Source organism: Gracilinanus agilis, chromosome 2 (genome assembly GCF_016433145.1).
Source record: "Gracilinanus agilis isolate LMUSP501 chromosome 2, AgileGrace, whole genome shotgun sequence".
Taxonomy (NCBI): Eukaryota; Metazoa; Chordata; class Mammalia; order Didelphimorphia; family Didelphidae; genus Gracilinanus; species Gracilinanus agilis.
This window is the reverse complement of record NC_058131.1, coordinates 152660811-152676496: the sequence shown is the minus strand read 5'-3', so window position 1 is coordinate 152676496 and position 15686 is coordinate 152660811. Positions and strand designations below refer to the sequence as shown.

The following is a 15686-nucleotide window of genomic DNA, read 5'->3' as shown; positions in this document are numbered from 1 at the left end:
TTTCCCATCCCCCATGTCATCTTAGATTATTTAGTGTTCCACCCTCCCCCTGTGAATTATTCTTCTGATTACTATAATAGTGAATATTATAATAGTGAATAGAGTTCACTACAGAGAATTATACATAACATTTCTCTACATAGGAATACAGATAATTAGATCTCACTGAGGCCCTTAAAAAGGCAAATTTAAAAATTATAAATTTTCTTTCTTTCCCCTCTGTATCTTATTTACCTTTTCATGTTTCTCTCGATTTTTGTGGTTGGATATCAAACTTTCCATTTAGCCCTGGTCTTTTCTGTGCAAATACCTGGAATTCTTCAATTTTGTTGAATGCCCATACTTTCCCCTGGAAATATATAGTCAATTTTTTTTTAACCCTTGTACTTCGGTGTATTGTCTCATAGGTGGAAGATTGGTAAGGGTGGGCAATGGTGGTCAAGTGACTTGCCCAGGGTCACACAGGTGGGAAGTGGCTGAGGCCAGGTTTGAACCTAAGACCTCCTGTCTCTAGGCCTGACTCTCACTCCACTGAGCTACCCAGCTGCCTCCTATATAGTCAATTTTGATGGGTAGTTGATCCATGGTTGCAGGCCCAGCTCTCTTGCCTTTCTGAATATCGTATTCCAAGCCTTGAGATCTTTTAGCGTGGAGGCTGCCAGATCCTGTGTGATCCTGATTGGTGCTCCTTGATATTTGAATTGTTTCTTTCTAGCTTCTTGTAAGATTTTTTCTTTTGCTTGGAAACTCTTGAATTTGGCAATTATATTTCTGGGCGTTTTCTTTTCTGGATCGAATGTCGCAGGTGTTCTATGAATCCTTTCAATGTCTATATTGCCCTCTTGTTGTAGGACTTCAGGGCAATTTTGCTGAATAATTTCTGTTAGTATGGAGTCCAGGTTTCTATTAATTTCTGGTTTTTCTGGAAGACCAATTATTCTCAAATTGTCTCTTCTAGACCGGTTTTCTTGGTCTGTCACTCTCTCATTGAGATATTTCATGTTTCCATCTATTTTTTCAGTCTTTTGACTTTGTTTTATTTGTTCTTGTTGTCTTGAGAGATCATTAGCTTCTAATTGCTCAATTCTAGCCTTTAGGGATTGGTTTTCGGCTATAATCTTTCGGTTTTCGGCTATGATCTTCTGGTTTTCGGCCATAATCTTCTGGTATTCCTTTTCAATCTGGTCATTTCTGGTGTTCAATTTGCTTATCAGTTCATTTGGTTTCTGAGCCTCACTTTCCATTTGCAAGATTCTACCTTTTTTTTTTTTAACCCTTGTTCTTTCGTGTATTGTCTCATAGGTGGAAGATTGGTAAGGGTGGGCAATGGGGGTCAAATGACTTGCCCAGGGTCACACAGCTGGGAAGTGGCTGAGGCCGGGTTTGAACCTAGGACCTCCTGTCTCTAGGCCTGACTCTCACTCCACTGAGCTACCCAGCTGCCCCCAAGATTCTACCTTTTAAACAGTTATTTTCTTGCCATATCTCTTCCATTTTCCTCAAAATCTCAGTTTTGAACTCTTCCATAGCTTGTGAGGAGTTTTCCTTATTTGAGGAGGGTCCGGATGCTTGTTTGTTCTCCTCCTCTGTTTGCTAGGTTGTCTGGATTTTCTCTGTGTAAAAGTTGTCGAGTGTTAAAGACTTCTTTTTCTTGTTGTTAATCTTTTTCTTCTGAACTTCCTGAGACTGGGTAGCCATCGTTAGCCCAGCAGCTTCTCAGGTTTATCCTTGTGCTCAGGATCTGTCCGCGGTCTTTTGGCTCCTGAGGTCTGAGTTCTGGTTTTTTCCAAGGTCAAGCCCCCTGGTGGACCCCCTTGCTTGATCCTCTGTCGAGGGTTTCTTTACAAGTCTCAGGGCGCTGCTTCCACAGTCGTATACTTGTCTGCACTGGTTCCCCACTCAGGATTTCAGAGCTTTAGCTCGTGGCTGTGTCTGCCTCCACCCACGCCTCCGCCCGAGCCTGAGCCCTGAGCCCGTGCTCTGCGCCCTGTGTCCGCTCTCGGCGCCCTGCTCCCGCGCTCAGATTTTGTGTGGGTTTGTTAGCTTTTTGGGGTCCTAAATCTTGCTGCTTTCAGGAACAGGCCCCGGAGCTGCCAATGACTCGATGGGTGCCCCAAACTTGCTCTATTTCTTTTTAGCTGGCTTCAGCGCTATAGGTGTTGTGTGTGGAGGGGGTGGGGGTGGGGTGGTTGCTCAGCCCGCGATTTAGTGAGAGCTGTTTCACCCCTTTATAGCATGGAAATGCCCAGATTCCACGTACCTTCCACGCGGTGCCCTGTTGTGGGGTTCCTCCATTCGTCTGGACTTGTTTTTATATCCCCTTGAGGAGTCTTGTGTGTTTCGGTCAGGAGAGCTTAAGAGCTGCTTCTTACTCTGCCGCCATCTTAACCCGGAACCTCTTTGTATGATCCCAGGTTTTTTTTGTTATCCTCTTTCTCATTATTTCTCATAGCTGTCAACTTTGTTTTATGGAACCTCCAAGTTTGCCTTTGTCCCCTGGGAACTTGCCTTCAGGGAAGTCCCAGACAGAACTCATATTAGACTGAACAATAAACCTTAAAGTACCAAATGACCTCAGCTTAGATAGAATTAGTAGATATTGTCAAAACTCATTTACCTTTTGTAAGATTTTAAATTAAGGTTTTTATGCCAATATGAAAGTTCTAAAGTAATATTGTGGTCTCTGATTTAAAAATATTACAGCTTAAGTCAAAATGACTTTTAGCAGCTTTTTTTAAAAAGAGGTAGAAAGGGGGGCAGCTGGGTAGCTCAGTGGAATGAGAGTCAGGCCTAGAGACAGGAAGTCCTAGATTCAAATATGGCCTCAGCCACTTCCCAGCTGTGTGACCCTGAGCAAGTCACTTGACCCCCATTGCCTACCCTTACCACTCTTCTGCCTTGAAGCCAATACACAGTATTGACTCTAAGAAGAAAGGTAAGGGTTTAAAAAAAAAAAAGAGGTGGAAAGAGTGAAAGTGGAAAAAATGTAGATAAAGAGATAGAAAGTACTGCCTATTTACAAATATACCTTTTGTCTTGGAAGTTTCTCCCATCATATCAGAGATCTTCCCCAGGGAGTCCAGTCATGCCTGGAATCATCCTTTCTTTATATCCATTAAGAAGCATCATCCTCTCCTATGGAGTCCAATCCTGGCTGGATACCTTCTTCCCTTATGTCCATTATAAAGCCTATCAATTTGTTATGGGGTTACAACTGGGTGTTGTGGGGTACAATGGTGAACCCCTGGGTGCGGGAAAGATACCTTTTGCAAGAATGCAAGACAACGAAACTTAGTTTAAAAGTAAAAAGAGTGATTTATTAGTAAGATAGGATTAATGGCCAGCAAGATGGCATGAGTGGAACAATCCTGGGGGTTGCTCCCAGAATGTCTCAGTTCAGGGGTTTTATACAGTTTACAACAGTCAGTTCGTGAGGTTATGTCATAGTGTGGACATGACTCTAGAATAGTAAGTACTTAGATATTCGGCGGGGTGTGGGTTCTGCCTCTAGACCCTCATGATTTAGGGAACAGATGAATGCCTGAGATACAGCCTATGGTATTGAGGTGTAGCCTGGAGGTATATCTCTTTGTCTATCTCAACCTAAAGGATGATCCAAGGATGATAGTAATCTCACAGTCCCATATTCCCAGCTCATTGGAAAATCTCCTTTCCAGGTGCTTTTAATCAGGACAGGGAAGACAATGGTCTGATCAGCCACTACAGAGAGTCAAGCACTAGATACTACACAGAAACAAAGCTGTGATAATTAGATTAAACCCACCCTGCCCATTTTTAGATTTAATCACCAACTGTATAAACACCACCACTTAATTCACAAGTGGGAAGTCTGTAACCCACATGTGCGGAAAGTGGGTGATAAAAAAATAAAATAAAGGGAAGGGGTAGGATGGGTGCCAGCTAGGGAATAACACAAATGGGAACATACCCCACAAGGTAAAAGACTGACTAGAAACACTGAATATACCACACAAGGGATATGGGGAATGGGGAATGACAGTTGACAGTTTAACTGTCTACCAAACAGCCAGGGATATCACGGATGTTAAAGTAACACAATAGTAGGTTCTTGTTGGTGTAGAGGAGACACAGGAAGTATATTAAAACTGATTTTAACGTTGGGAAAGTGGGAAAGTGGGTTTTCTAACCTGAAAAGGGGGATTTCTAACACTGAAGGAACAAACCAACTGCCTTTAGAATGTAAGAAGTTCAGCTGGCTCTTCCCTTACTGTACTAACAGATAGATCTAGCTAGGTTGGAGAGGGCTGGAGTTTGGGATTCTCACGGCTCAGGCTGATCTCAGATGATGACAGGAACCAGGAACAAATCCTTTAACAGCTAGTAAGTCCAAATGAGCTCTAGGGAGAAAGGCTGTCTGACAGCTGTCCACCAGCTACAGATCTGAAACCTTTTCTCAACCTAGGTTGTGTTGATTGATGATCTCTTCAGTCTTCTTTAAAATCCCAAAACTTCACAGCTACTTGAGTCTCAGGAAGCTGGACCACAAATCCACCCTCCTTCTTCCAGCTTAGCCAAGAAGACCACTCTCCTTTTCAAACCTCTCCCTTCATTCTATTTTGGAATGTCCATGCACTCAGTCAAGGCTTGCTTTTAGCTGTCAGCTTTCTATTCTAAATTTAAATTTATGTCTATAACTTACCTATAACAGTTTCCCCCTTTGCACAAAGCCAAAATTGTGTTCCACACAAAATTTTGGTATTTGTGTACTAAGAACTAACTAACATTCTAACCCCAAATAATAAACAACCTACACTTATTCTATCTTCTCCTATCTAACACTACCTTACTCTACCCTACTCTAGGGATTTTAACAAGGAAAGGGAAAAGGAAATATACAATGAACAATTACATTTTTCAAAGAATAGAATAACAAATAATAAAGCAAAATTTTCCAACAAAATCAGCAAAATCAACAACAAACTTGAAATATCAACAGAAAATTCAAGCAAAACATTAAAAACAACTCCTATAACTAATAATTCTACTCACTAATAAATGCAAAAAATTTTGGAAAATACACATTTAACATAATATAGCATAAGTTTTTACATTAAAATTACAATAAAACATTAAACTCGCTTATGAAATTACATTTAAATGTTTCCAACTCAATATCAAATTAATTACTTACAGAATTTACATATATACATATATTATATATACAATATATATGTATGCTATACACATATACATACATGTACACATAATATATACATTTCAAGTATAAATATTTACACCCTTTACATATATACAATGCTTACAATATGATATGCTTCCTTTATGAGAGGTGTCAGTGGGAGAATAAAAGAGGAAAGAAGTGTGGATTTTGGTGCCTTTTTTCCCCCTAACCTGGGTGAAGGGCTTTGGTGCCTGCCTAGCTGCTGGATATCTAACTTTCCCTGGCTTTCCTAAACTTTTCCTTCCTAACCCTAAATAAACCTACCTATCTTTCCCTGGAGTCTAGCCTTATTTAATCTGCTCTCTAGCCTACCTACAAAAAACTCTGGTCAATTTCCCTAAAGAAAAAAGGGGGAGACCCCTAGGCTACCTTTCTTCCCTTTCTTTCCCTACCTTTCTCTCCTTTTTCCCCTACATCATTTTCTGGCAACCACGAAGGGACTTGAACCTGCCTGCCTTCCTGCTTGCTGCCCTGCCTCAATACCTACTGGTAAGCTTTAAACACCCTACCCTAACCCCAGCTCAGTGGTGTGGGGGGTTCCCTTTCCCCTACCAGGCAGCTTCAATCCACTAGGGGTAGCTCCTAACCTCTGCTGGGCTCTTCTCCCTCAGCAGTGCTAAGTGCTTTTCCCACCCCAGGGAAGTCCTAGCCCCTAAACCCAGCCCAAGAGCCTTAGCTTACCAGCAAGGGGAGTGGTCCAGAGAAACCTTGGTCCCTGTCTCTTCCACCCACCCCAGTCTGCTTCCTAAACTCCCTGCCTAAAAGACAATACAGAAAAGAAGCAAAGAACAAAGTAATGTTAAAATATGCTTACAAGTAAACAAAATAAATTGATTTGGAAGATTGGAAGCTGAGAGGCAACTTTAGATCAGAGGACTCCCAGAAGAACATGACAGGACAAAAAAAAATATCACCATAATGCAGAAAATAATAGAAGAGAACAGCCCTGAAAAACTGAAAATAGAAAATGAAATAAGAGTTGAAATAATTTATAGCTCATCCTTAGGGGAGAAAAAACCCCAAACTACAAACTCTAAGACACATAGTAATTAAATTTAACAATTCAATTCAGAAACAAGATTCTATAAGCTGTCAAGAGATCTTCGAATACAAAAGAAAGGAAATTCATATAATGGGAGACTATTCTGTACCAACCAGAAACACAGGAGGGAAAAGAATATTTTCTGAAAAGCAATGGAACTTAGGATTCAGTCCAGAGTGATATAATCTATAAAACTGAGCTTAACTATACATGAAAAAAATAGATGGACATTCAATAATAAAGAAGCTTTGAATCCTACCTAAATTAATTTACTTATTCAGTGCCATACCAATCAAACTGCCAAAAAACTATTTTAAAAAACTAGAAAAAATAATAACAAAAAAAAGGATGATTTCAGAAAGAATTGGAAAGATCTATGTGAACTGATGCAGAGTGAAATAAGCAGAAACAGAAAAACATTATACACAGTAACTGAAATATTATGGGATGATCAACTGTGATAGACCAGTGATGGCAAACCTATGGCATGGATGCCAAAGATGGCACACAGAGTGCTTCCTGTGGGCACGAGACCACCTTCCCCTTTTACCCCCAAGTTTATTACTAGAAAGGCAGAAGGACTTGGGAGGCACCATGCCTGATGATATTTTTTCACATCCCCCACCCCTCGCCCAGCAGCCAAAGGAAGAGCACAGGGGATAAGGTGGGCGGCTCACAGGTGGAAGAGGAGGAGGGGATTGAAGCACTTGAGGTTCTTTCCTCCCCCTCTCTACACTCTCTGAGGACATCCCTCACTTCACCCACACCTCTGCCCAGTAGCCAAATGGGAGTACTTCCTCCCTCCCCTGTGTGGGGTAAAGTGGGGTGGGGCATGCCCAGCACTTGGTGGGAGGAGGGGCATGCGGTCTCTGGGGGTGGGTGGGTTTGACATGTGGTCTGGGAGATGGGGGTGGGGCCTGGCACTCTGTCTCTAAAAGGTTCACCATTACTGTGATGGACTTTGTTACTAACAGCAACACAATGATTCAGGATAATTCTGAGGGACTTAGGAAAAAGAATGCTCTCCACCTCAAGAGAAAGAACTGTTGCAGTAGAAATGCCAATGAAAACATATGATTTATCACTTGTTCATTTGGGTATATGATTTGGGGTTTTGGTTTTATAAGATTATGTGCTTACAAAAACAAATAATATGGAAACATATTTTGCATGGCAATGCATGTATAACCCAGATGGAATTACTTTTAGCTCTGGGAGGGGGAAGGGAAAAAGGGAGGGAGATAATATGATCATATAACTTCAGAAAACATGGAAATTTGTATTAAAATTAAAAAATTAAAAATTAAAAAAATGAAACTTTTGAGACATTTTCAGAGAGAAAATCAGAATTGAAGAGATTATTTGTTTTTCATACACTCCAAATAGCAGAAATACAAGATGAGGGAATAGATGCTGCTGTCTAGAACAGCAGTAGCAATAGAGTGACAACAGAGACCAATAAGAAGATTCTTTCTAAATGTTTATGCCAGGAGTGAAGTCATAGTGCAGTAGAGCTAATAATGAAGAGACATGCAGGGGCTATTATGGGCAGAACTTGTGGCCTTATAAGTGAATCAGTGCTTTTTTGTGGGGCTGGAGGAAAATAGGGGCATAGGGAGGAGTTTGTGATGTGCCAGTGTTAAATTAAGAGCTAACAAACAAGGGAAAGTGGTTCCTGTGTTTTCATAAAAAGAAGACTCTACAAGGGAGTAAGTAAGGAGGAAGGGGGAAGGATTGAAAAGGAATAGAAGGGAAGGAGGTCTTGCCTAAGTAATGAGAGGGGTTTCCACTGGTGAATGCTTCTATGGGGAGAAGAAAGATAGTTTGAGAAGGAAGAAGACCTTGTGCTAGATGTGGCCTGGAATATTTGGTACTTGAAAAGTCTACTCTTCCTACCTTTGGAAGTAGGGGAGTTGGAACTCCTAGGACAATTGGATTCTGAGAGAATGGGCCCAGAGAGGGGATTTCCTGGGAAATGGGAGTGGGGAGAAAGGTCACCAGAGGATGGTAGAGATCAGGAGTGGGCTGCATTTTCAGAGACATGATAGAAGAAAAGCCCTATCACTGAGCAGGGTTGTACTAAATATAAGAGAAATGTGGTCCCTGAAATTAATATATCTCAAGTCAAAATGACTTTTATAGCAGTTTATTTATAAAATAGAGAGAAAGAGTGAAAGTAGAGAAATGAGAAAGAGGGCAGAGTAAGAAATCTAACTTAATGAGCTAGCCTATTTTCTCCAGCCCTGGTTTTACTCTGGCAGGGCTCCAGAAGCCCCAGCCAAAGGGCCTAGGGATAAATTAAGCAAGGGCTCCAGTCACATGGCCTCCTCCTCCAAGATGGGGGAGGGGGCCTCTCTAGGCCCTAGTCCCTCTAGGAGTCAGAAGAGGAATCGGCCTTTTCACTCACCCACGTGGTAGTCCTAAAGGAAGATCTAAGAACAGTTCAGACGTCCCAAGCTGGAGTTCCTCCAAGGTCAAGTTGAAAGGAGAAAAAGCTGGTCATAGGAAGTTGCAAATATTTTTAAAGACCCTTCTTCGCATCACTTCCTGTGCCTTCCTTCCACTTTACGTGGACCAATTGCAGTTTTAGAATTTTCTTAGGACTTCCCAGGGGGCAGTCAGTCATTTCTGAGTTGTCACCCACTCTAGAATGTGAGTTGCATACCTCCCCTCACTTAAGGAAATGTAGGAGTGTATACACTTCTGGTGATTTAATCTAAAAGTGTGTGTGTGGAGAGTTAATCCCATCTTCACATCATGTAGTGTTAGGTACAGAAACACATTTCTTTCAACATGGAAAAAAGAGTGAAAGGGGAGAAGAAGGAAAGAGAAAAAGAGGGATGAAAGTAGAATAAGGGAAGGATTAGTCCTAAGCAAAACCAGCTCTAACCAAGGATGTGTAAAAATTTTTGTAGTTCTTTTTGTGGTGGCATAGTATTGGAAAGTGAAGGGGTGCCCATTAATTTTGGAATGGCTAAACAAATTATGATATATCAATGTGATGGAATACTATTATGCTGTAAGAAATGATAAAAAGGATGATTTCAGAGAAAGCTAGAAGACTTGTAAGAACTTATGCACAGTAAAGTGAGAAGCAGTGCAAAAATTTATAATTTACAATAATGTTGTAAAGGCAAACAACTTGGAAAGACATAGGAACTTGATTCAATCCATAAACATTTATTAAATGCCTACTATGTGACAGACATTTCATTAAATGCAGGGGATACAAAAAGAGGCAAAGCACAATCCCTGCCCTCAAAAAGCAGACAATTTAATGGGGGTAGGGTGGGGTGGACAATACGCAAACTATGTACAGGATACATAAGTAAAAGAGGGAAAACAATGGAATTAAGAGGTATTAAGGAAAAGTTTCCTATAGAACAATGATTCCCAAAGTGGGCACCACCACCCCCTGGTGGGTGCTGCAGTGATCCAGGGAGGCGGAATGGCCACAGGTGCAGTTATCTTTCCTATTAATTGCTATTAAAATTTAAAAAAAAGTAATTTCCAGGGGCTCTAAGTAATATTTTTTTCTGGAAAGGGGGCAGTAGGCCAAAAAAGTTTGGGAACCACTGCTATAGAAGGTGGAATTTTATTGGGACTTACAGGAAGCTAGGAAGGTCAGTAGTCTGAAGAGTGGTTGAAGGAAAGCTTTAGAAGCATAGGGGACAGCCAAGAGAAATGCACAAAGCCAAGAGATGGAGTATGGAATAGTCAGGGGGCTAGTGTCACTGGTTAGGAAAGTGTTGGGGGATAAGGTCTAAGAAGATCCAGTGGATGGAGTGGGTGTTAGACAATGAAAGGTTTTGAATGCTAAAGGAAGCATTTTGTATTTTATCCTGAAGGCAATAGGATGTCAATGGAATTTATTGAGTAGTGGGTTAGACTTACATTTTAGGGAAATTACTTTGGTGACTGAATGGAGAATGAATTGGAGTGGTGAGGCAAGGCAGGGAGATCCACTAACAAGCTATTGTAATAGTCCAGGCACGAGGTGATAAGGGCCTGAACTAAGGTGGTGGCAGTATTAGGGGAGAGAAGAGGGAATATTGGAGAGAGGTTACAAAGATGAAATCACTGAGCCTTGGCAATGGCTTGGATTTGGGGAAATGGGGTGAAAGATAATAAGGAATCGAGATGACTTTTGGATTGTGAGTCTGAAGGATACGGAGAATGGGATTGCCCTCTAAAGATTTAAGAAATAGAGGGGAAAATGGTTAAGGGGGACAAAAATGACCAATATGGAAACATGTTTGGCATAATAATATATGGATAACCCAGATACACCTGCCAGCACCAGGATGGGAAAGAGAAGGGAAGGGAGGAGATAAGTTTAATTATATAACAAAGGAAAACTTGTGTGAAAATTTGTTATTTCATATAACTAGTAAAAAATTAAAAAAAATTTTAATGATTTAGGAGAAAGATAATGAGTTCTGTTTAGTATATCTTGAGTTTAAGATGTTTACTGGACATCCAAATCCAGTTGTCTGAAAGGCAGTTCAAGATGTGAGATTAGAGATCAACAGAGAGGTTGGAGTAGCATAGACAGAGCTAAGAATCATTGATAATACTCAGAAAAGAACAGGTTGCTTGAACTACTGATTAATGTAATATAATTGGAACTAAGCTTATATGTTTGTATCTTTTGCCACCTTGATTCTTGGGAATTTTACAAATTGAAAAGTCTGAAGTTTTCTCTAAATTTTATCATATTGCCACAGCTACTCTTTAATACTTAACATCTTTTACATTGAATGATAGATGATTTATCACTGAAAACTTTCTCACACACTATATAGTTTCCCTCTAGTATGAATATTTAAATGTTGATTAAGACAACTCTGGTTGAAGGCTTTCCAACTTTAAAAATATTCATAAGGTTTCCCTTGACCATGAATTCTCTGATGTTAAAAGCAGTATAAGAAGCCAAAGAATGCTTTCCCAAATTTATTATAATTATAAAGTTTCTCTTCAGCATGTTTGAGATATCAAATAATGATACTTTTCACGCTGAAAATTTTCCCACATTCATTACATTCCTAGGGATTCTCCCTAATATGAATTCTCTGACATAATTATAGTTGTTGCTCATCCTTTATTTTCAAAGAGACCACTGATATCACAGGGTGATGTCTTGACTTTGTGAAGAGAGAATTAGACTCTCTTAGTTTATTTTAATCTAATCAATCAGCAACCTTTAATTTAATCAAATCAAGAATTTGAGATATCCCTACTTATACTTGGTGAGTTACTTACTTAGGTAAGAAAGCTACAACCCCAAAGGCCACAAGCACTGCCCCTCCTTGGGCAGTGTTAGGTAAATTGGGAGACTGCAATTGGTTCCTGTGAAGATGGGGAGAGACAGGAAGTGATGTGGAAAACAGGGGATAAGAGGCCAAACTCAAGGACTGATTCTTGCACTCTGTGTTTGTGGGTGGAGCTATAGGGACATTCTTCTTGGAGGCAGTCACTTTTTCCTAGACTTGTCCTTGACTGGAGTTTTCTGTACTAGAGGGTTGCTGGGTGAGTAACTCAGGCTGAAGGAAGAGACTTGAGTTGGCGGATTTCTGACAGAAGACGCCTTTGGGACTTCCACTTGGAGATTGGGACTTGAAGAAGCCCTTGTTGGGGGCTGAGCTAGATTTCACTGGATCAGCACTTAGGTGGGTAAGCTAGACAAGGCTCTATCTCCTTCCTACATTTCCCACTTTCAATATCTCTACCTTGTTGAAATAAAAGCTATTAGCAGTCATTTTTGACTTAAGGGATAATATTTTATAAATGGCGACCACAATCTCACTTTATAACTCTCATATTGAGTCAAACCTAATTTTAATTCTTACAACTTGCTCATGAATTGGATTAAAGTGGGGTAGTGCGTGAAGTCATCAGCGTCACTCTCTCTTCCAGAGTCATCAAAGTCCAGTGGCAGGACAAAAGTCAGGACAACTGGTGATGACCCAGGATGCAGTAGATGACCTGTATCTTTGATGTCTAACCAAGTTCTTACTACTCCACAGCACTTGCTTCATGGTCTTTGGAACAAATTGTTCCATCCATTCCCCCAGGAGAAGTCTTCACATCTTTGGGGTAGACACTCCTCTAACTACTGAGGGCTTGAAGCCTATCAGTTACCCTCAATCTGGTTTGGTCCATCTGCTGAGAAAGTTTTATGAGGGTGTAGCCACTGTTCCTGCTACAACTTCTTGGAGCCACAAGTAAGTGCTGGGTGAAAGATAGACATCAAAGGTGGATGGGCAGCCCTGAGAAGGGCTCAGCAAGCCCTCATACCAGAGATGCTAGTTCTCCATAAACACCTCAGATGTGGAATAAGAGATAAACAGCTAATAGAAGATTTTCCACATTCATCACATTTGTAGAGTTTCTATCCAGTAGGCTTTTCTTGAACATATAGAGAAGAGATGATCAAAAAAGACTTTTCCACATTTGTTACATTTACATTCTCTCTTCTTCATGGGGATTTTTTTGTGGGAGATGACTGATACTGATACTTGCCTGATACTTCACTCATGGAAAAGAGATTTTTCTCATGTCTTCTTACCTTAAGAAGTTTCTCCATGTTTCTACTATCTGTGCTCTGGGACAGGAAATGTTCCTGGCCTGTCTTTGAGCCTGTCTTTTAATATGTCTGGTGAGTTTACATCTTCATAAATGTTTTGCTTTACTGCTCTGATATCCTAGTTTGAAACCAAAAGAAAACACAAATATAATCAATTCTCCACATTAGGAGAAACGAATATGATATAATTGGATGATGAAGCATGAAATAAGGCCCATGAGGCATCCACTGTAGACAACCATAAAAAAACAATTATAATCCTGTAAGAGACTAGAAGGGGTGAGAGAGGGGGGCTGAGAAGGGATAGAGATGAGGGAAATCACCATTAGGCAAGGTGATCAGAGAATATCAAAAAGCTTATCTAGGATCACAATAAGAAGGATAAAAGAAATAAATCAAGCCAAGGGCATGGTGATAAGTAGAAATACTAAGAAATGAAGGAGGAATAGAGTGGGATCTAGAAATATGAACTATAAGGAAAAGTAATCTATACACCATTAGTGGGAACTAGAACCAATGTCTGAGAGATACAGTATTCCTATGATCTTTTATTTTGGGCATTTAGATAGCACAGTGGATAGGACTCATCTTCACGAGTTTAACTCTGGGCAAGTCACTTAAGTCTGTTTGCTTTAGTTTCCTATCCGTAAAATGAGCTGGTGAAGAAAATGGCAAACCACTTCTGTATCTTTACCAAGAAAACCCCTAATAGGGTCATGAAGAGTCAGACATGACTGAAAAACAAAACAATAGAACTTTTAAGCATCCTGGAGAACTCTGGGGTAGGGTGAAATGTTAACACACCTAGCTTCCAGGCAGTGGGGGTCAGAAAAGTGACAACACATTTATTTCAGTTATAAGTAAAAATGTTTAACAGCAGAGGGTGCAGAACAAAACTCTACCATGGTCCATTAGAAATCTCCCTCCTTGTTAACATTAACCCATCAACCCATAAGCTCTGAGTTTGGTTATTTAAACAATGTCCAGTCTACTTAATTGTAATAACACTGAGCCTACATTTATCCATCTTGCCCACCATAACAGCATACAAAATTTTATCAGATGTTTTGTTTCTCTCTCATCTCATCCATCTTTTTCTAGTTGTTACTCTAGAGACAGAAAATAAACTGAGGCTTTATGATGTAAGCATTTGGTAGAGCCTACTGTGAAGTTCACCAGGAGGAATGAATCAGTACACTGTGGCTCCTAACTCAACTTTGTTCATCTCTGCAGTGACCTAAATAACATTAACCACCACTCCAAAATGTAACAGGTATGCCCTTCTCTTTTTTGCTTACCAGATTCTCATGTCTCATCTGGATAATCATAGGAATTTTGGATTGTTATGGAAATTGCTTATTTCCATTTTTTCTTCCTGCAAGTTTTGGTTAATATTAAATTATCCTGTGATATGTGAAAATTTTATTAAGGCTTTAATTATTCCTTAGATGAGAAACTAGAGGAAGAATCTAAACTGTTCCTGAGTCTTTGGCAACATGCAAATCCTCCTCCCCAGTTGGCCTATTTGTGAATCATTTACCCTGATTTAGTTTATTAATAGAGTTTGTTCGATGAGGTTTGTTTCCTTAGGGGATCTATGCATTTATAATTCTGTTTTTTGATGAAATATAGGCATACTAGATTTAAAATATTAATTTGATCTATTAATATTATAACTGTGTCCAAAAAAATGAGGTTAGTTTAGTATGACATGTTCTTTCTTTTTTTATAAACCTTTATCTTAATTACTTTTAAATTTTACTTTATTTTTTAAAAATTAGAAAGTATTAATACTAAGGCAGAAGGGTGGTAAGAGCTAGATAACTGAGGTTAAGTGACTCACCCAGGGTCACACATCTAGGAAGTGGCTGATTCAAGATTTGAACCCAAGACCTCCCATTTCCAGATCTGGAGTTCTATCCATTTAGTCACATAGTCACATAGTTGCCCCAGAACGATATATTCTTTTTTTTTTTTAAATATTTTTAAACCCTTAATTTCTGTGTATTAGTTCCTTGGTAGAAGAGTGGTAAGGGTAGGCAATGGGGGTCAAGTGACTTGCCCAAGGTCACACAGCTGGGAAGTGTCTGAGGCCAGATTTGAACCTAGGACCTGCCGTCTCTAGGCCTGGCTCTCAATCCACTGAGCTACCCAGCTGCCCCAGAACGATATATTCTTGATGAGACAGCTAGGTTGCTCAGTGGATAGATTATAGGGCCTGCAGTCAGGAATGCTTGAATTCAAATCCAGCCTCTGATACTTATTGCCTGTGTAACCCTGGGCAAGTCATTTAATCTCTGTTTGCCTTAATTCATTGGAGATGGAAATGGTAAACCACTTTCTGTATCTTTGCCAAGAAAATCCCATGGATAGCATTGGTGTGCTATGGTCCACAGGATCATGAAAAGCTACATACAACTGAACAACAAAAAAACTATTTTTACTATTTTATTAACTCAATTACATGAAAAAACAAAATTTTAAACCTTCACTTTCTTTGAGTTTGAGCCAAATTCTTCCCTTCCCTTTCTTCCCCCTCTCCAAGACAGTAAGTAATCTCATTGGTAATAGCATAAAACATCTTTCCATATTAGTCCTTTGGTGAAAGAGAACCTAAGCAAAAGAAAAGTAAAGAAAGAAAGTGAAATATAGTATGTCTCAGTCTGCTTTTAGACTCCATGAGTTCTTTCTCTGGAGGTAGATGACATTTTTCTTTTTCTTTTTTTTTTGTTTTTTTAAATTTTTATTTTTTAGAAAAGTTATCATGGTTACATGATTCATGTTCTTACTTTCCCCTTCACCCCCACCACCTCCTTCCAACCCCACCGCGCCCCCAC

The 15686-nt window shown here is 39.9% G+C and overlaps 1 protein-coding gene across 1 annotated transcript in view; it reads right to left on the bottom strand.

Annotated features, from left to right (window-relative positions):
- Positions 1 to 15686, bottom strand: part of LOC123233398 (zinc finger protein 420-like) — a 239531-nt gene that overhangs the window by 64812 nt on the left and 159033 nt on the right. The window contains exon 6 of the mRNA XM_044659513.1: positions 1869 to 1887. Within this exon, the coding sequence (XP_044515448.1) occupies positions 1869 to 1887 (19 nt within the window). The remainder of the gene's footprint in view (positions 1 to 1868; positions 1888 to 15686) is intronic.